Source organism: Osmerus mordax, chromosome 10 (genome assembly GCF_038355195.1).
Source record: "Osmerus mordax isolate fOsmMor3 chromosome 10, fOsmMor3.pri, whole genome shotgun sequence".
Taxonomy (NCBI): domain Eukaryota; kingdom Metazoa; phylum Chordata; class Actinopteri; order Osmeriformes; family Osmeridae; genus Osmerus; species Osmerus mordax.
The window spans coordinates 2,668,835-2,690,237 of record NC_090059.1 but is presented as its reverse complement, the minus strand read 5'-3'; the positions used below and the strand labels follow the sequence as shown (position 1 = coordinate 2,690,237).

At 41.9% G+C, this 21,403-nt stretch overlaps 1 protein-coding gene across 1 annotated transcript; it reads left to right on the top strand.

The window, feature by feature from the left end:
- The first annotated feature begins 12,641 nt into the window (after positions 1 to 12,641).
- Positions 12,642 to 14,206, top strand: foxi1 (forkhead box i1). The gene is made up of 2 exons (XM_067245384.1): positions 12,642 to 13,236; positions 13,408 to 14,206. Exons 1-2 carry the CDS (start codon positions 12,642 to 12,644, stop codon positions 13,962 to 13,964), a joined length of 1,152 nt encoding a protein of 383 aa, XP_067101485.1. The 3' UTR covers positions 13,965 to 14,206.
- The last annotated feature ends 7,197 nt before the right edge of the window (positions 14,207 to 21,403 follow it).

Sequence of the window (21,403 nt, the reverse complement as noted above, 5' to 3'; positions counted from 1 at the left end):
TATAAGATAAATAGAAGTGACATTTTCATGTCATGGGACCTCTAATAGTATCCCACCATAATATATATTTTTTAAATACTTAAATTGAATACTTAAATAGACAGTAAAGATGTCCCACTTTGATAGTATAGGTGTCCCACTTTACCAATATCACATGAAACAAATGTTGGGGTTTGGTCAGCAGAGGGTCAAAGAAGGGTCAGGCTTCCTGTGTTTGGATTTTCATGTTTTTTCCTTATGGAGACTTAAAGGCTTCATAAAGGTATCAATCTATTTATATGGCCATGCATTCATTGCAAAAAGTGACGTACAAAGCCATTTTTGTGAAAGTGTCCCACTTTACCTGTATTCACCTTAGGTACTGTGTTGGACTAAAAGAATAGTAGGCCTAAAGGACGCACTGTGGATGCAGCCAGAAGCATTGGCACAGGCCTGTCCATTATACAGCTATGATATCTCATTTATTTTTTCATGTTGGCATCAAGGTTTGATCAGTTGAGTAATTCGGTTATCAAGGACACTCAGCCACGCACTCAATATCCAGCCTCGCAATTGAAAAGGCTCGAAGAAGGAGCGATTCACCGACAGCAGTATTACACAACAGGAATCTGTTTCAATAGGCTTTCTGTGATTTGTGAGGTTACATCCTTCCTGCTCTACTCTCGCGGCACAGGGAAATGCATAACTGAATTGAGAGGATTTCCACAGGCTTTACATGCAATAGCTGCGAGATGCTCCTCTCTTCTGGAGGAAAGTTATTTACAACACGCACAGGCTCAATGTCGTTTGTCACATCTGTCCAAAATAATATTGTGCATATATTCTATTCTACTTGACACACTTCCGTGTGCTTGGATGCCTCAAAAGTGCTCTGCTGTCTTTTAATGTTTCTGTGCTCAATGAAACATGACGGTGTCCATAAGTCCATGGTTGAGAATGTGAATATGATCAGTCACAACCAGTATATCACAAATAAATAGAGATATCTTGATGAGCCTACATATATCACACTGGATACTGTAAGAGCCTTTTTTGGCCCTTTTCCACGATACCTTATAGACCCGTCTTTTATGTTTTCGATCTGGTGCCTACCTGGTACCCCGAGGGTTTCATCTTAATTCAAAGAAAAAGATGACGTGAAAACACTGCAGACTGCTGATAGGTCAGAGAGAATCGCAACACCGGACATCCTGCACAAACCCACATTTTTGAGTAGCCAAGCTACTTTATAACGGTCTATAATGTTTTCAATGTTCGGCAATGTTTCCATTCACTAGACGACATGATTAAATGGCAACTCATAAAACCAAGCCTTGGTCAATTGAGGAGGTGCAGATGTTCTTTGTTGCCTACTGCTGTGTCCACACCGAAAGAGAATTAAAAAAATTGCGCCGCGAGAATATAAAGTCAATGCAACAGGTGAATTTGTGCAGAGAAATTAAAGGTTCGGAAATTCAGGTTGCTCAAATTCGAACCGTACATTTCAGATCCCAAAAATGATTTAATTTCATTTTGGGGATCAGATTTTTTTTTTACATTGAAATAAATTCATATTTCAATTTTAAAGAGTTGAATTCATACCTGAATTTAAAGGTATTCAGGTATGGTTTTCAAAGTAAAATATTTAGATACTATGAAATTGGTGATGTTTATATTTCAATATTAAGTATTTAATGCCTTTTAAAATTCAAAACATCATGTCACTTATTTGCTTCCATACAGATGGTTCATCCAATCACCTGCCAAGTATTTCTTTTAATTGCTTTCTCTTTTCCAAACAGTTTACCAGGACGATTTCCCAGAGGTTATGTGTAACAAACCATCTGGCGAATCAGGTTAATGACGACCAGTGTAGTGGAAAACGAAACACAGCACGTAGAGTTGAGTCAAGTTCAGCTGATGCCGTATTTGGAAAATAAACTTTTGACTCGTTCACATATTTTTAGGTCAATTCCATTTTAAGGATTATGCCTACTCCAGGAAACAAAATTAAACATTGTCAAATGGTTCGTTGTCAAGTTTCTTGGACATCAAAGATAAAAACACTGTAGCTGCAGATGTTGTCACTGAACTAACTATTCTGCCCATTCTCTCAAACCCTCAGTGTACCCTTATTGCTTGCTGTGCCATCATGGTGTCCTCATGAATATAAACCGGTTCATGATTTGAGAATGATGCTTCCATTTTAGCTGGCCCATTTCCTCCCATATTCCAGAAGTCCTTACTTTCATGTGGGGTCTCAGTTGGGGGTAGGCTACAGGAGAGACATTCTGGAGAGGTAAGGAGTGGACAGGAGTACAGTAGTAGCATGAAGAGAGGTACACATTCACCCATGCTGTGCCTGTAAGCACTAATGAACAATTACAATCTTAGTTCACTGCAGTTGCAAGGCAGAGAAGACGTTACATCTGTATCCTTAGACTGTCGTATGACATACAGTCAGAAAAACTGTGTCTCTTAACTTCTGAATTCAAATGACAGGTGTGTGATGCTTAAATAAGTGCTGTCTGATTTACTGCTAACGTTTCCAGACCACTTATCCTATGTCAGTCACAGGTCTCTGACTCCATTTTACACTCCAGTATTATGCTAAAACTAAAATAGAAGTTTCATCGTTTCTCTTACCTCAATTAAAATATTGCTGCCATAATCTATAACCAATGGAGTTTTTGAACATAATAAAACACAAAACAGGATATGCATTGTAGCATATAAGGCAACAGCCGTTTCATACCAATTTAAATTATAAATATTTTTACCGACAGCCTGCAACTGACCCTGTCATGCTGAAAGTGTATGTTATGTAAAGCAGATTCACTGATCAGGGGAAAAGGATCAAAGCCGTCAACATTGGAACTAGGCCTAAAGTAAAAAACATTGTTACATCGTTAAATCGCATTGGCAACTAAAAGTTGGCAACAGAATTTGTGTACCCTTTGCTTAACATACAAGCCAGAACAGAGATTCTCTCGTATGAGACGGAGATCAAACAGATGTGGTTACTGTTTTGGCAGTCATTGGTATTGCGGTAGCCTGCCATAGATGTTACGCTTGCCCAGTCAGTGGTGTAGCTGACCGGGAAAGGACAGATTGAACCACAGTGTGAAGGCTGCTGTTCAATGCAAGAGCACACCTGCTGTGTGGAGTACCCTGTTATCCGCTCATAATGCGGGTGAAGTCCAAAAGGCCAAAATTGCTTTCAGCAAACAAATTAGTTCAGTGATTGTCATTTATCAAGTGAACTGCAAACATACGCCATCGGCCCCTTAATTACATCACTGAGTCATGCAACTGACTTGCTGTATTTGAGTCGTTCACTGTACGATGAAGGTTATTGAGTGTAATTTATATTTATCACTTATATTGGCGGGGTCATGCAGTGATATGTATTGTAGGCGATCAAGTGAATTATAGTTGTTTCACAAGTAGGCTTGTTACACATATTTTTTCTTCTCTTTCCAAGCTTGACCTCCGATAAGAACAATAAGGTGACACCTTGTTGACAACCACACGTGGGCTACCCTGCCAGCTTTGATAGCTACTGATCTTCTCTGGTGTCGGACACAGAAAGCTAATTACTGTAGAGTACAGAATTGACTACAAATACTGCCCACTGGACTATCACAGTTCTATCTTTGTGTTATCATGATGGATTAGATTCCACAAGTTTAACCAGCCACGTAGACGTTAACATTATGGATTCTTTCGACCGCTTTGATTTGAAAAATCATTAGTTTGAAGCATTAGGAGCTTCTATAAATAAAAGTGTGTCTTTCCTTCTACATTCTACATTTGAAAACAACAGTAACACAGGGATATCTATTTTCTTTCATAGATGGAGCCTGAACTCTCAATCAGAACCCCAAATTACAACCACAGACGTCCTTTTTTAGACGTGTAAGAATAGAGGGCTGGGGGCTGCACGGTGGTTGAAGTGGGAATCATGTTATTCTTATCAGGAGGTGCTCACAAGGCCTAGGCTACCCATGGAGGTTGTGTTGAGGGACACAAGAAAGACACTTTCACAATAGTTTTAATCTTGAAACTGAATAGAAGACAAACATACACACACACACTCGAGCTGACATGCATTGGGATTTGAGCCATGTAATAATATGTAAATTAGTGAATGCCATGCCATGGGTTAGACCTGTAATCACGGACCTCCCAAGAACGTTGGTACATTTAATCTTTAGTGGAGCATCATCTTTTTGTTATCTCATATTTAGTCGCATTGATGCAGCACAGCAGTGACCTACATTGGAAAAGGCTATTATCAACCGCTGGTGCTTCCCACGCAATCAGAGGTGTGTTGCTAGGAGACATTCTGATCAGAGGGCATTACACTGAGATGGTAAGGATACAGAACACACTAGTGATGGGTCGTTCGCAAATGAGAATTGTAGGTGAACGTCGGGAGCTGGCTCGCATATCTGAAGAGCCAACTCTATTTTTAATGGATTACTAATATAGCCTATAGAAATTAAATGATTATGTAATAATGAATGATATTAATTATATAAGCCTAAACACACATTCGTTTCGACTGTCTGATCAGCCTCACATTCTGTTACTGTCAATCATACACGCGGTGTCAACCAATTATACTGCATGAGGGAGGGCCGAGCCAACTCACACACACACAGTCAGACGAGTAGTCGAAACTCGGAGGAGAGCCATAACAAATCAATGCATTGTGGTTAAGGTAGAGTATGTAGTGTAGTGTAGAGTATGAATAATTTAATTAGAATTGTTTTCACACCTATCATAGTCAAAGTCATAGTTAAAACATTTATTTTTTAAAGAGCCGTGTGGGAGCCAAAAGAGCTGTCTCTTTTCAGTGAGCTGAGTCAAACGAGCCGGCTCACAAAAAGAGCCGGAACGCCCATCACTAGAACACACTATGGAACAAATAATAAATAAAAAGCTTGTTACTCTGGAATTTAAGCTGTTGGGTAACTAGAAGAACTGGCGTACCCAGAGTGCATATGGATTTAATTTAATTCTCATTCAAAAAATTGAAACATCCTTCAGAGACACCAGGGACCAACTCCTGTTTTACATACAATTCAGAACATGAAATGGCAAGATTTGATTAATTATTGGACACAACAGGGTTGACATCTGACATTATAATTCACAAGTATCTCATTGACCTTTTTCAGCGTTGAAAATATTCAGTAGATATCACAGAAATAGGAATGGGTTTCATATATCAAATCAGTAAATAAACCTTGGATATGTTCCCAAGCACAATAAAACCAAATATTGCTTGAAGACTAGTCTGTAGACACGCTCTCATGTTAGTGAAGGGTAATGTGCTGTATTTAAAATGATCCTGGAAATAAACTTTATACTTTTTGATAATGATTGCATTTCTGATAAGACCAACACTAAAGCAATGCTGCCCTCGTCTGGTCAACAGTGTTACTGCTTGTACTCCACTGGCACTGAAAGCAGTCCTTGTAAAGGGCCTGCTGATTCCAGATGCTTAGAAAAGTGAAACAGTCATTCAGATTTATAATGAAGGATGCAAGTATAGTAAAAGTCCCCCCAGCAATTGCAATTAGTGAGAATATTATTCATTTTAATTTTAAAAGTAAGTTGAGTTAACCCCAGAACTGTCCATGAGTGTTCCCTTCAGCCTGACTTTGGTTCTGGGAGACAAAGTAAAACCTTTCTGCCCATCTGTCAGTTCTCCTCCAGGATATTAACAGAAGCAGAGGACTGAATGTGTCTGGAAGGGTAAGGGCATTTATAAATAAAATAAAAAGCAGACTGACAAATCAGCTCCTACACAAGTTTCTTATTTGGCGGGTCTCTTATTTGGGCTTTACTACTCTCCTCTCCCCTGCACCACACTGCTGCCCACTGCTCTACTCTGCTCTACACTGCTCTGCTCTGCTCCACACTGCTGCCCACTGCTCTACTCTGCTCCACACTGCTCTGCTCTACTCTGCTCCACACTGCTCTGTTCTGTTCTACTTGGCTCCCCACTACTCTACTCTTCTCCCCACTGCTCTACTCCTTGCTGCTCAACTCTGCTCCAAGCTGCTCTACTCTACTCCTTGCTACTCTACTCTACTCCTTGCTGCTCTACTCCACTCCTTGCTACCATACTCCTCCCTGCTCTACCTTGCGCCTTGCTACTCTACTCTGCTCCTTGCTACTCTACTCCTTGCTGCTCTACTCTGCTCCAAGCTGCTCTACTCTGCTCCTTGCTGCTCTCCTCTACTCCTGACATTTACATTTATGCATTTAGCAGACGCTTTTAGCCTAAGCGACTTCCAAGAGAAAGCTTTACAAAAGAGCATAGGTCACTGATCATAACAACGAGATAGCCTCAAACATTGCGAGCAGCCAAAACATGAAGCATACATTGTGGAAAACCAAATAAGTGCCAAAGGGAAAAACCATAAGAGCATGCAGTTAAACAGGTTACAATTGAACAACATGAAACTCCCCACAAGAGTGCAAGAGTGTACCTGTAGAAAAAAACAATCAGCAGTAAAATATTTCACAGCGAGTACAAGAATTTGAAACCGTTGAAACTAACCAACAAGAGCAACAAGTCTCTCAATACGAGTCATTGTGATCCTGGAGGAAACTAACATCAGGTCCAGCCAAGCATTCCTAAGTGCCGTTGTACTCCTGGAACAAGTGCGTCTTGAGCCTTTTCTTGAAGGTGGGGAGACAGTCAGTGTCCCTGATGGAGGTGGGGAGTTGATTCCACCATTGGGGGCCAGACAGGAAAAGAGCTTGTGTTGGGACCGGGCGCTCTTGAGCGGTGGGACCACCAGACGGTTGTCAGAAGAAGACCGTAGGTGGCGGGCGGGGGTGTAAGGCTGGAGGAGAGACTTGATGTAGTCGGGTGGAGTCCCGTTCACTGCTCGGAAGGTCAGTACCAGGGTCTTGAATCTGATACGGGCCGTGATGGGAAGCTAGTGGAGGGAGATGAGGAGCGGGGTAACATGGGAGCATCTGGGTAGATTGTAGACCAGGTGGGATGCTGCGTTCTGAATCCTATGGAGAGGGCAGGTTGCGCATGCTGGGAGACCGGCGAGCAGCGAGTTGCAGTAGTCCAACTTGGAGAGGACAAGTGCTTGGACTAGCAGCCGGGTGGAATGCTCAGACAGGTATCTCCTGATCTTCCGGATGTTGTAGAGGGTGAATCTACACGACCGAGAGACCGCAGCAATGTGGGCTGTGAGGGAGAGCTCACCATCCATGGTCACCCCGAGGTTCCTGGCAGAGGATGAAGGGGTCACCGTCGCCGATTCCAGGGTGATTGAGAGATCGTGGGAGATGGAGGGTTTGGCCGGGATGATGAGGAGTTTTGTTTTGGCGAGGTTCAGCTGGAGGTGGTGCTCGGTCATCCAGGTGGAGATGTCTTTGAGGCAGGCCTCGATCCTAGCTGAGATCCCCGGATTAGTCGGGGGGAATGACAGGTACAGCTGCGTGTCGTCAGCATAGCAGTGATAGGAGAAGCCATGGGAGGTGATGATTGGTCCAAGCGAGGTGGTGTAGAGGGAGAAGAGGAGGGGTCCAAGGACAGAGCCCTGTGGGACACCAGTGGAGAGCTGGCGGAGGCCTGACACTTTGCCTCCCCAGGAGACCTGGTAGGATCTTCCCGACAGGTAGGATGAGATCCACTGAAGTGCAGTGCCAGTGATGCCCATCTCAGAAAGTCTGGCCAGCAGGATTTGATGGTTAACCGTATCAAACGCTGCAGAAAGGTCCAGCAGAATTATGATGGATGACCTCGAAGCCGCTCTGGCAGGCTGGAGGGCAGTGGTGACTGACAGGGGGCAGTTTCTGTGGAGTGGCCCGTCTTAAAGCCTGATTGGTTGGGGTCAAGAAGGTTGTATTCCTTGCTGCTCTTCTCTGCTCCTTGCTACTCTACTCCTTGCTGCTCTACTCTGCTCCAAGCTGCTCTACTCTACTCCTTGCTACTCTACTCTACTCCTTGCTGCTCTACTCTGCTCCTTGCTGCTCTACTCTACTCGTTGCTACTCTACTTTACTTTTGGTTATCATTTTGAAGATATTATGGAAGAAGCCTCCCGTGAAAAAAATGATCAAAATGTGAAAGTTCAGTTGTGAGTTATGAGCCTCAAAAGAAAGGATATTCAGATGACCACCACAACCCTAACTCTACCGATGTTCCAAAAGGTTTATTCCAGTACATGCTATTTTATCAATCTTGATACAGCAATGTTGTGAGTAGGCTATTTGAAACATCATACATCACAAAACATCTTGTTTGTGCATTGTAGAGTTAGTGTTTTGGTGGTCCTATGAATTCATTTTCCTTTTGAGGCTTTTCACAATCAAAACTTAAGCCTGTTGCTTCATATAGACCGACTTTCCTGTTTCAAACCAGCACATTACAGAGCTAAAACAGCTAAACCCCAAGGGTACAAAATGATAACTTTTTCTGAAGGTCCTGCTATTGTTGCAAATAATAACACCAAATTAAAAAAAACACTTTTAGAATACTTTAAAATAAATATGCTAACAAGCTATGAAAGAATAATGTGTTTACAGGACAGAAATGGCTTCAATATTCATTATCTGAAAAGGTTTTCACGACATCCCACATCCACTAGAGGGAGACTTGGCTCAACTCAAGTGTCCAGGACAAGCTTCAGCACATAATGAATTAATAACTAACCTTACTTTTGGTTTCCGAAGACTGTTGTCTATAAGAACTTTTAATTGTTTGGGGATCACTGTGAAGTGAGAACATTAATTCATAGATGCTTTGTGAAGCTTTTCATTGGGTCAAAGCCAGTCATCTGTGCTTGTTGAGGTCTTAGCTGATAGTGACCTCATTAGATATTGATTTTAATCTTGCATGTAACCCCCCCCCCCCCCCCCCCCAACACAGACACATACATAGACCATTTCTCCCTTCAGCTCACACACTGTGAAATGACTGCACTGAAGAATATTTATCTCTGTGCTGTCCTGGTTGAGTTCTTAGTGGCTTCAGAGACAATGCTCCACAACCTCTTTCCCCCCCACCAGCCTGCCTGTCGACCTGATCCTGATCAGGAGGACTGACTGCCCCCCCGCCCCCCCTTCCCCAAACAAAGCTCTTGTGACCTGGGAGCTCGGGTGGAAACGGGATGAAGAGACGACTGACAGCATGATTCCCACTTCAACCGCCATGCAGCCCCCTGTTCTTACATATCTAAAACAGGTATGTAATTTTGGGTTCTGATTGACAGTTCAGGTTCCACCTATGAGAGAAGGTAGATATCCCTGTGTTACTGTTGTTTTCAAATGTAGAAGCTCCCGTGGAAAGACACACTTTTATTTATAGCAGCTCCAATGCTTCAACTTAAGTATTTTACAGTGGTCAATAATAAAAATAATAAAACCTATATTTAACCAGGTGAGCCGATTGAAAACATATTCTCATTTGCAACGGCGACCTGGCCAAGACAAAGCGCAAATGTGCAAGAAAAAATGTAGTTACACAAAAATACAAGGCACAAAATACAAAATGAGGTATGGACTTACAAATTACAGATGTGCGAGAAAGACAAGCTAAAGTTGTAAAAATGCAGTACAGGGCATTATACAGTATAATAAAAGATGCAGTGCAGATAAAAAATGCATGTCTGCCATGGCATTACAGAATGTAACCCTGCTATGTGCAGGGTCAAATGTGCGCATGATGGAGGAAAGCTAACACGTACAATGAACGGTCAGTTGCTCTGACAGACGTTTTTTTTAAAGAATGAAGAGGAATAAGGCTCTCCAATTCCAGTTTTTTTTGTAATTCGTTCCAGTCATTGGCAGCTGAGAACTGGAAGGAGTGGCGGCCGAAGGAGGTGAGGGCTTTTGGGGTGACCAGAGAGATGTACCTGCTTGAGCGCAGGATACGTGTTGGTAAAGCAGAAGTAACCAGGGAGCATAGATAAAGAGGTGCTTTGCGTAACATACACTTATAAATTAGTTGTACCAGTGCCAGTGAGATAGGAGCCGGATGTGTAATACGGGCCAGCCAATTAATGTATAGAGGTTGCAGTGGTGGGTATTATATGGGGCTCCGGTAACAAAACGGATGGCGTTGTGGTAGACCACGTCCAGTTTCTTCAGTAGGGAGATTGAAGCAGTTCTGTATATGACATCACTGAAGTCTAGGATTGGTACAATGGTCATTTTCACCAGAGCGAGCTTGGCAGCACAAATAAAACCGATGGAATTTAACCCATCATGATAGCACAGTGATAAAACTGTTATAGCCCATTGGTCAGGGGTTGACCCAGTATTGTAGTAAATTCTGTACTCAGCAGTAATTAGCTTTCTGTGTCCAACACCAAACAGCTTGTGCTTATTGGGGGTGGGTGGGGGGTGGTTGTTTGAAGGGGGGTTAAATGCCACTTCCCCTCAGCATGGCCCTGCAGACAGCCACTACTGCACAGTTCCAGCTTCAGTCTGTGGTCCGGACAACACCTCAAAGCCAAACAATTACACCCAGGTCATGGAGACGAGGAATGTTCTGCTGATTAATTCCAAGGAGACAAATGCATGGTGATTGTGTTACTTCCCCCTCATCCAGCAACCTGCAGAGTCCACCTCTGGTCCATGTCTGGAAACGGACCGCAAGTAATACACTTTCACCCTCCACATGGCCCAGTCTGGAACATAGACTTACATATCTTTCCGATGTTTGGTCAAATTAATCTTAAAAATCTACAACTACTAATCTATTGAAAGTTACATTTAATACTTGTATGGATGTCTATGCAGTTTCTTCTCACCTTAAAGTGCAAGTGCGCATTATCTGTTACATAAGAATGATCCATAAATTGAGACTCCATTCAAAACATGGTTAAACAGTATCGATGCTCTTATGGGAGTTTCGGTCAATTTCGATGGTCATCGCTTGTCCACAAGGGGGCAGCACTGGAAAGGCAAGATTGGGATTTAAAACAAGAACCTGTAACAGTAAGTATTTCAAATGCCATGTAGTTCATTCACTTAAAACAACCGTTTTAAGCAAAAACATTTATACTTGTTCTCAACAGGCATGAAGGAGTATTATAGGCGCCAGTGTTTCTTGGAGACTTGTCAACAGAGGCGTGGCCACGTGGTGGCCAGGGGGGGCCACGGCCACCATTGGTCAGAGAATGGCCACCCTGCCCCCCCCCCCCCCCCCCACGGCACAAAAAAAAAAAAAAAAAAGACAAAACCCTACTGAACAGAAACGGTATAAAGCTGAAATAAATGCATTAGTATTTTTTTATAAAGTCGTCTTATATTGTCATATGTCACTTAAGCTACAAGCCCCATATTCACATGTTGGGCCACGCCCCCAATCTACAGTGCAAGACACAAACCAACCTACATGCATTCTGACAGCGCTTCAATGGAGACTAGCAGCTAACCACTGGATACCGATAGAAAACTGCTGCTCTGAGTGATGCAGTGTGTGAGTTTTAAAATAGTAGTTTTTGACAATCAAGTGCCATCCCAAATAAAAGATCAGAACTGGCCCCCCCAGAAATAATGTCCTGGCTACGCCCCTGCTTGTCAACACTTTGTGTGGGCATGAATGATTGCATTAATATTTAATTGCATATTTATTCGAATTTAATTGGTCGTCAGTCGATCATTTCAATGTTAAATTATTTGTGGATAGTTTTTATAAATGATTAAGAAACATGGATTAATAAAGTAGGCTTCTATTTCTAACGAATAACCCTTTCCATGAGTAAATCCTGAAGACTTGAGAAGGCAGCTGGCTGGTAGGCTACACAACATTTTTGGACAAGATAAATATGTACATTTCAAAAAAGGTAGGTTTGAGACATTTAAGATATATTTTTAAAAACGTAAATAATTTCCCGTGCCAAACTGCAAATATTAGCCTATACGATATGTCAACAACTTATAACGAAATCCTCCGCGGCTCCGTACTATTTTTGCAGCTTCTCACTGTTGCTATCTCACTTCTATATTGTATGTAACAGTTGAGCTATAACTATTACAAACTCGTTGGATTTAATAAACACACTCAGGTCAGCTCTGTTTACATTGAACATTGTCCTGCAAATAAAAAGTGGGCCATCAGTCGGGGAGCCTATCCATGCCGTAACCTATATCAGGTTATTTCTTTCCGTGAATCTAAATGAAAGAACGTCCAAAATGTCTATGAATGTATAAATATTGTCATAATATAAATAAAATAACTCCATAGTCTATATAAAAATATCCTAATGTAGCCTACTTTTGCAGTAAATTTTAACGTTTGCTTAAAGATGTAAAATCAATGTACAACAGTGGATAATGCCTAATTGTACGTGGTTTAGACAAAAATACCTAATCTAATGTTAAATAATTAAACCTCTGCCTTTGGTAGCCTATCTAGGCAGTATCGGTGCCCATTGCCCCGGAGATTTGGTCAAGACGATTCGAGAGAAGTGTGACAGTGAAGGGGGTGTCACCCAAAAGTTCCCTCAATGGGCTATACCTGTTTGGCTATGGGCGAACCACATAAATACTCCTCCCCCGGGTGTGAGCTCAGTCCTCAGGGAGACACTGACGGAGACAGACACTGGGAATCGTGGTTCTTCATGTTTGAAGAAAGTCAGAGCGCGGTTTATTGGTCACTGATTAGAACGGATTATGAACGCTTTTGGACATCAGCCATCCAACCCTCAAGCCAGCCCTATACAGCACCATAGCGCTCAAGAGCTTCTGGACATGGCAGTGTACTGTGACAACTTTGGTATGTACCAGCAGAATTTACATCACCACCCGCAGAGGCCTCCGGCGCATGCTCCCAGCTACGGTCTCGGGGAGTACACCTCCCCGACCACAAACCCATACCTGTGGCTGAACGGCCCCGGTATCAACTCCTCTCCTTACCTCACGGGAACGAATGGGACGTCCTACATACAGTCTGGATACGGAGCGAATCAAAGGCAATTCCTGCCGCCACCCACGGGTTTTGGTAGTGCTGACCTTGGATGGCTTTCTATTTCCAGCCAGCAAGAACTGTTCAAGATGGTCAGACCTCCATACTCCTACTCTGCTCTGATAGCGATGGCAATTCAGAATGCCCAAGATAAAAAACTGACACTGAGCCAAATCTATCAGTATGTGGCTGAAAACTTTCCTTTTTACAAGAAAAGCAAAGCTGGGTGGCAAAACTCGATCCGCCACAATTTGTCACTGAATGACTGCTTCAAGAAAGTGGCGAGAGACGAGGATGATCCTGGTAAGTTCTCTTCAAATTATTGGAACTATATTTTGACGTTCTAGATTATTAAAGAAGTATAAGCACCGATTTTGGATGTATTGATCAGATTAATCATAACTGTCTAGACCCTGGCTGACAAAATCGTTTTATTTTTTTATTTACGAATATGTATGTGGTAATTGTTTATAGGTAAGGGGAACTACTGGACATTGGACCCAAACTGTGAGAAAATGTTTGACAACGGTAACTTCAGAAGGAAAAGAAAGAGGCGAGCTGACGTGAACGGAGACACAGGGACGCTGCCAGGAGCGGTGAAGAGTGAAGACACCGCGCTGAAACTCTCCGACACCGCCAGCATCCTTAGCTCATCCCCGACAAGTTTACAGAATTCTCCCGCTTCCACCGATTCCAAATCTTCTCCATCTCCATCGGTTGAACACAGCCCCTGTTACAACAACTTCGTATCTAACATGAACTCTATGCTGGTTGGGAGTAACAACGGCATCAGGGGGAGAGATTTCGGTTCTGTACATCTTGGAGAGTTGTCACAAAGAGAGAACATGTCTGGACTTGGCTCGTACTCACCCACTCAAAACACTTCATTGAACTCTGATAGCACGCACCTCACCTCGAACAGAATGAACTACTACGCACCTGTACACAACAGTGCAGGCTTGGGCAACCCTATTTCAAATCATTTCAGTGTTAATAATTTGATATACAGCCGAGAAGGAACAGAAGTGTAGCCGTGCTTTTCTGATGTTGGTTTAATCTGTTAACATATTAACAGATTAACAATATTGCGTAAACTCATGGAACAACAATGCAAGCTGTATAGGCCTACTTCACTTGCCAAAGTTAATATTTTTACCCTTTTAATATAGCCTAGGCCTATAAAATAACGTTCAGCTAAATGTATGCACTAATGAACATAATCAATTACGGAAAAGGTAGGCTACTGAAAAGCTCATTTGTGCACAAATGTATTTTTGGCCATTAGGTCTATGTAGCTGCATGGATAAACTTTGCCTCTGACGAGACTGACATTTAACAGGAGACAACATTTTGTACAGGAATGTATTTTAACGTGTACAACGTTTTAGGTCACTGCATGTAGACCTATTATGTGTGTATTTTATTTAAACCCATTGTCTTTATTTGAATAAATGTATCTGAAGCCATTTATATTTGTGTCATGTTTAGATAAACAGCAAACATTCTCTGTGATACACTTCCACATGTTATGTATGTCGCTCTGGATAAGAGCGTCTCCTAAATGACTAAATGTATGGACTTACTTTATTTTAACAAACGTCCAATTAGGTTACTTTCAAAATCATCATTAGCATGAATTTTGTAGGCACATTTTATTACATTTTATATGCGATAAGGTATGCGGTTACTATTGTGTTAATAAGGCATTTCTGCTTTTATAACAAAAAACAGGTTCTGTTCGATCTTTCTCATCAAACTAATTAAGGCCTACTGTCTAATGATGACAAAACATGTCAATGTAGGCCTCTTGTTTTTAGTTTAGTATAAAGGTTTTCCACAAAAACGCACCTCGCCAACCTTATTGCATGGGTTAATTTGATTTAATTGTTAGTGTTTAAAAGACTTTAATGCACTTCCTTGATACATAAAAGACTATATATAGGCTAATGCATTTGTGCCATTGACAACAATACAATCTTAAAGTTAAATAAAGCGTTAAAAAATGATCCCAGACCGGGCGTTCACTACCCCTCTCCCCCCACCAGCTTTTTCAGACGCTTTCTCTCAGATTTGGAGTTAGTAATATTTAACACCTAGAAAACCATTTTCTAAATGTAATTGATCCGAATAAACATAGGTCATTAGCTTTTGCGTTGGTTTCTTAAACCAGGCCAGTGATTAAACTGAATTTCCACACCTGCACAGGCTATAAACAGTAGCCTATGTGAGATTTGACATTTTCCGTTTGTCAAATTGAATGGACCCTAATTCAACAAGCCATCACAGCTTTATTTCACCCTAGTACAGACGTGATTTTTATATTTGAAAATATACATATATATATTTCACACATCCCTACACTTTAAACCTTTTAATGGTAATTAAAACGGTCTGCTTTACTGTCAAAGTTACATAGCTCATTTGAATATCGCACACCTGTTACCATTTTCTTCCGTGAATCTGAAGTTTTATCACCGGCCATAACTGTGGGAATTTTTTTTTCTCATATCGTGTGAGTGTGTCCGATAGCCTAATTCGATTTCGTTTCGCTTCATTCTTGAAGAGCATCCGGCGGACGATTCATGTGAGTGCAAACTAGCATGTAACGTGCCTTTGTTGTGTGTACGGTTGTCCTAGGGACAAGACAAGAGAAAATTTGTTTCCTGCTCAGATGCTAATGAAAATGATAATAGAGCTCTCCCGAAAGAGGTTCTCAAGCGATTTAACAACATTCTAATGTCGTATTTTGAAACAATATGCTGCACACATGGAATCAAAGCAAGTAAATAAAAGGAAACACCTCTTAATTGGTTCATAATTGAATGCACTCTGGAACTCTGTTGTCTGGAATAAAGCAACATTGACAAGACTTTCGTGTCCGTGGCTGCGACACAATAGGCCCTGGCAATAGCAGGGATCCCCTCCTGCGCTCGAATGAAAATATTGTGACCTCAGATATGGGAACAAATTATCTCACTCAGACCGCATTTTGTTCTGATTATATGTGAAGAACGGGCATTGATCTAACAAAGAGAATTTTTGTCTTCCAGAATAAGGTTCTCACAGCAACAAGTTTTCTATTGAAATTCTCTCACCACTTACAAGTTTATTAGAGGCAGATATTGAAAAATCTAAGACACATTCAAGTATCAGAATTATTATTATCACAAAAAATAATGTTCTTATATTTAATCCCAGCACTCTGTATTAAAAATGTTATATAGAAATATGTATTTAGGCTTATTTATATAATGGAAGTAAATTAATATGCTGATCCATATTTAAAAACTACGCTTTAATTGTGAGTAATCAGCGTTATTATATATTATTTTACATATAAAACGCATTATTGTAATTTGATGTAAGAAGGGCTAAATAATTATCTTTATTACCATTTTAACATAATGCCTTGTGATTTTCCTATATGTTCCCAAACAGACATCTCAGCCATCTCATGTCTCAGTGTCGAATCGCTCCAAGGTCTTCTGCCTGTGGGGCACATCTACCTGGCCCCTGGATGAACATCAGTCAGGCGAGCCTTGCACTCCCATGCCTGCTGTCTGCTCCTGGGGACCTGGCCCCGGGCTACAGGACTCACCTACAGAACCCCTCTAAAAGGGTGGGCCCAGTCCTCACAGAGGCCAAAGGATAATAAAGGGTTTCAAGCTCACCTGGTCAACCTAAAATGGCACTGAGGCTCACATTGTCCGAATATGGAACTAAATTATTCCAGTCCCATTTCCCTGCAAATGGAAGACGAAGTAACAAGTCTCCCCCAGGTCACCTTATCTGTCCCTGGGGAGTGGGGAATATTGTTACTGGTGTTGGGGAAGTGTTGCTTCCTCAAACACACTTCCAGACTGTCACAACAAACTGATTTAAGAAAGGAACGAATCACATTCAAACCACAGAGTAGTTGGCAAACAGAAAAAAATTACAATCTTAGCATATTTTTGTGGTACATTTACACAATGTGTGTAATACAAAACTTAAATAATGCAAACAGTGCTTTATACAGTGAGGTTGTATTTAATTTAAGGTATTTAATTTCTAATTTGGGCCCAATCAAGTTGTCTCTCTCTCTCTCTCCATCCATCCGTCCATCTATCCATACATCTAGCGAATCTATCTATCTATATATCTATCTAACCATGCGATGTGATGGATGGTTCAGTCCATGTCAATCGTGCAGCCTTAGCTCTTTTACAATGTTCTTACGGATCATATAGCCTCCTGAACTGGGAGGTAGGGTTAGTCTACTGGATGTCGGGCCTATGGCATGGGAACTTGGGGGCTGGGGAGATTGGTGGTGGTGGGGGGATGCAGTGACTGACATGAGCTTGAGTGATGAATCACTGGTGTATAACGTTGCACTCAGCAAAGTGTGAAACTTCAACTGCCATTAGAAGATCCCTTCGACTGATAATGATCAAAATGGCCACAACAGGCCAGACCTGACTCTATATAAAATAGATGTGGGTCCTTTGAAGTTGTGCTATATTGATTTAAGGTCACCGCCTTGTAGTTACATTCATAATTAAACATTATACAGTAAGTTTCCATATTTGGGAGGGTAGTTGAATAAGTCAGTGTGTGCCCGTATGACTGCAAAATGCCATTTAAAATGTGTTTAGTATATCACAGTAAGTTTTTCTGAACCCCATATACTATCTCTTCATAGACAAATCTGAAGGGTGGAATGAAAAGTGATCTTGTCGGAACGGCATTGCATGTCTGACCAGACAGAAGATGATAGTAGGACCATACAGAGGTGATTACAGTCTAGATCTCCCCTGAAATTTCACATCTGTTTGTAGCAGTCAGCAGGAATTACGGGGGCAAATCTTATATTACAGCTCAATCTCTTGAGGAAGTTAAATATTTAAGATTACAATACGATGACAGCTTGAGGGTAGCCACTGGCAGGCTAGACCAGGGCGGAGACAGCGCCATTCACAGTACTGTAAAAAAAGATGAAGCGTACATATGATAGCTGAGGATAATGTCTATCAATCGGCATGACCTGGTTTGGTTTCATCATCCTCTATGCTGGGCCCATAAAAAGCGTAATCTATGGGGCGATAACGGCATGGGATCACCACATGGGCAAATTGCCATATGGATGATTTTATACAGAACAGGTCCCATCTCAGCAGATGACAGGCTATCACCACTGGAGTACATGAAAAAGCTGTGCTACTGTACAGCGTGTAATATCTCCCTGTAGGGTTGCCCTAATGTTGTCCATACTGTGTGCTGAATACCACACATTTTTACTTTCTGGCTCCTCTTTAGGAAACTGAGAAAATAGCAGGATCTAAACGCATTGTTTTCATTTGAAAAATGTGTAGAATACATAGCAATGTTGTCTGTCAGTTTTTTCATGCCTACTGTATGTGTGTGTGATGGAATGCACCCTTCACATTTCAGGGCTCAGGCTTTAGGCAACGTGTAGACTGGGTGCCAGCGAGGACTGATGGCTGTTGGAGATGTACAGGAAGGAGAGTATTTTGAGATGACGCTGGCCCTGCCAGTCGAGCTACCTTCTGAAAGAGTCTGAGAAATAGTGGAATTAACGGACTAGAACGGCACCCAGTAAATCCACCACCGTCTGGAAAACCTATCCCCACAACAATGTAACTCATCCCCATACAGTCTGCTGCTGGAATACATTTGGACAATTCCTTGTAAAACAGCACTGGGGGTAGACTATTCTTTAGCCATTCATTTTGTCATGACACGTAGTGGCAGTTTGAAACACAACGGGAGACGTCAAACAAGGAGGGCCTATGTCTGTTTGGCTGTCTGACAGGTATATAACCATGGCCACTACCAGTGACAATGGAGCACCCTTGTCTTGACTGGGTGTTGACAAACATCACTATTTGACACAATGTCATAAACAGGTATCTGGAGAGACCTGCATAATACAGGCCTACTTTGAAAGGTGTGAGTAAACTGTAAGAGACTATATATTATTTCTTAGTCATTCCAATGTTTTTTCTTGCAGTTCCCCAAATAAGAAATGGGCAGTGAATCATTCCTGTAAGGTTCCAACTCCATGACACTCGGCAGAACAACAGTGTTCAGGAAGCACTCAGTTCCTTTGTGCAGTGCAACAGAACTACATTTACATTTACTCTACATGTATTCATTTAGCAGACTCTGAACTAATACCTAAGTAATGGGCAATGTCTCAAAATTTTCGATGACTCCTCTTCAGCTTCCAGACCAGATAATGGTTCACTCTGAGCTGTCAGCACTGCGCTGGGTGTGTACCATCCTGATCACACGCTCACGGTGGGGAAACAGACTGTGGGTTTTGAACCATAGAGGATCCAGACAACAACAGTATAGTTGTAGGTTGTAACACTGATAGTTCCTGGAGGGATACCACCCTGTGTGTGACCAGATGGAACACCTGTGTGCTGTCGTTACCTCCTCGCTCACAGACAGGAAGTGGTGACAGATAACAGAGGAAGTGACTGCCCTGGGGAAGCGGCAGGCTGTTTTTCAGTGTCACAGAGGTTGAGGAACGTTTGGAACTTTAAATAGCAACCTATGGAAGACAATTAGTTATTCTCATTCATGCTGAGGTAGTCAAAGGTTGAAGATAACATATAGTAAAAATGCCTAGTTGTGTAGGTTCTTGTGTAATGATCTGCAATTAATCCTATTTTAAATCCTAATAAATCCTATTTAATCAAGGCAAAATTATAAATGAAATAGTACATTGTTACAAGATAAGGCTTTGTAAAATGGACCTGGATAGATGTTGCAGGGCATAGGTGTGTATCTACAAAGGGAGGGAGATCACCTGTGAATTGCTAAGAAGGATCTCCACCAGAAAGTGTGCAAGATGCTGGTGTGGTGGATCTGCCCCAGGGAATTCCAATCCTCTCCCCTCTAGGGGCTCTAATGCTCCCCCCCCTACACACACCTATTGTGTTGCATGCATACCAATAGCGAGTCAGGAGAGACAGACTGAGCCATCAAACATACAATTCACAGGGAGCTAGCCTGGCTTGATCAAGCCCCCCTCTTCACCCACCACAAGTTGGGCTTGTGTAAGCTGCAGATGATCTACTGCTGAAGGCTCTAAATGATATCCTTTCAAAAGGGGACAGACATGCCCCCCTCCAAACGATCCTTTTGTGCTCTCGGCTAATCCAGGCCTGCACTTCAAGGCCCAGGCTCACTTCTAAGGCAGCTGCTCCCAATTTGAAATGGGAGGGGGGAAGAGAAGAGCTCCAGTCTTAGGGTTGTTCTTGCAGATGTAAGGCTTTGATAATGTGATAGGCCCCCTTCATGACAGTAATTGCACCATTATCTGGTCATCTTCATTAAAACTCCTCATGATTAATTAGATGAAGGAATGCTCACTTACAGAATCCCAATCGTGTTTCATGTATCAAACCAAATGTAATCGTGTTTTGTCTTTAATATGGAATGCTCCCAGGCCAGAGACACATATTATATTCCATAATATTATTGTTTGTGGGTTAGCATATTGCCAGACTGCTGATAACACAAACGAACCAGTGTCTGTTGAGTGCCTGCAGTGTGGGAGTCTGTGCAGCACACACAGTTCACTGTGTCAACTGTAAACACAAGACTTGGTGCCTTCCAAGGCCTCAACCGTTTCTGATCCAAACACCCCATGTTTGGATCAGTCATCCTTTTGTGTCGTTTCACCTCCATCTAGTGGGATGTACTCTATAGCATTATATGACTGCATTCCTTTACAGTGACATGGACAGGGGATGTGAGCGTGTGTGTGGAGGCTGATGATGACAGTAGAACAGAGAAGCCTGCATGAAATCGCAAGTGTGTTAGCGTGCCCCCACTTGACAAAGGACAAGGGGTATTTTTACGTACATTGAGGGAAAATTTCTGTTTTGTACAGGCTAGAGGCCTGGGACCGTCAAAAGCCTAATTTGAACAACAACAAGTACCACGGGCTCTGGAATGGACATGGTGCGATGAGTACTGAGTCAATCCCTGTAAAATGATGGTGTTGATTAACATGGGGAGAGAGAGACCTGAGAGACATGACCTCAGCACCAATAAAAAAACATAAAAAATCAATTTCGAATACAAGGGAGAACATTTTTGATATATTACATTACATTTACATTTAGTCATTTAGCAGACACTCTTATCCAGAGCGACTTACAGTAAGTACAGGGACATTCCCCCGAGGGTGAAGTGCCTTGCCCAAGGACACAACATCATTAGCATGGCCAGGAATCTAACCGGCAACCTTTTGAGTAATAGCCAGATTCCCTAACCGCTCAGCCATCTGACCCACCTTACATATATTACACATCTTAACCTCTTCATTATCATTCAGACTGTATCTTGAGATAATATCATTATATATATATATATATATATGCTCCATTGGCAAAAAAAACACTGGTTACATAGTTCTGGGCATATATATGCCCAGAACTATGTTAGGATGATC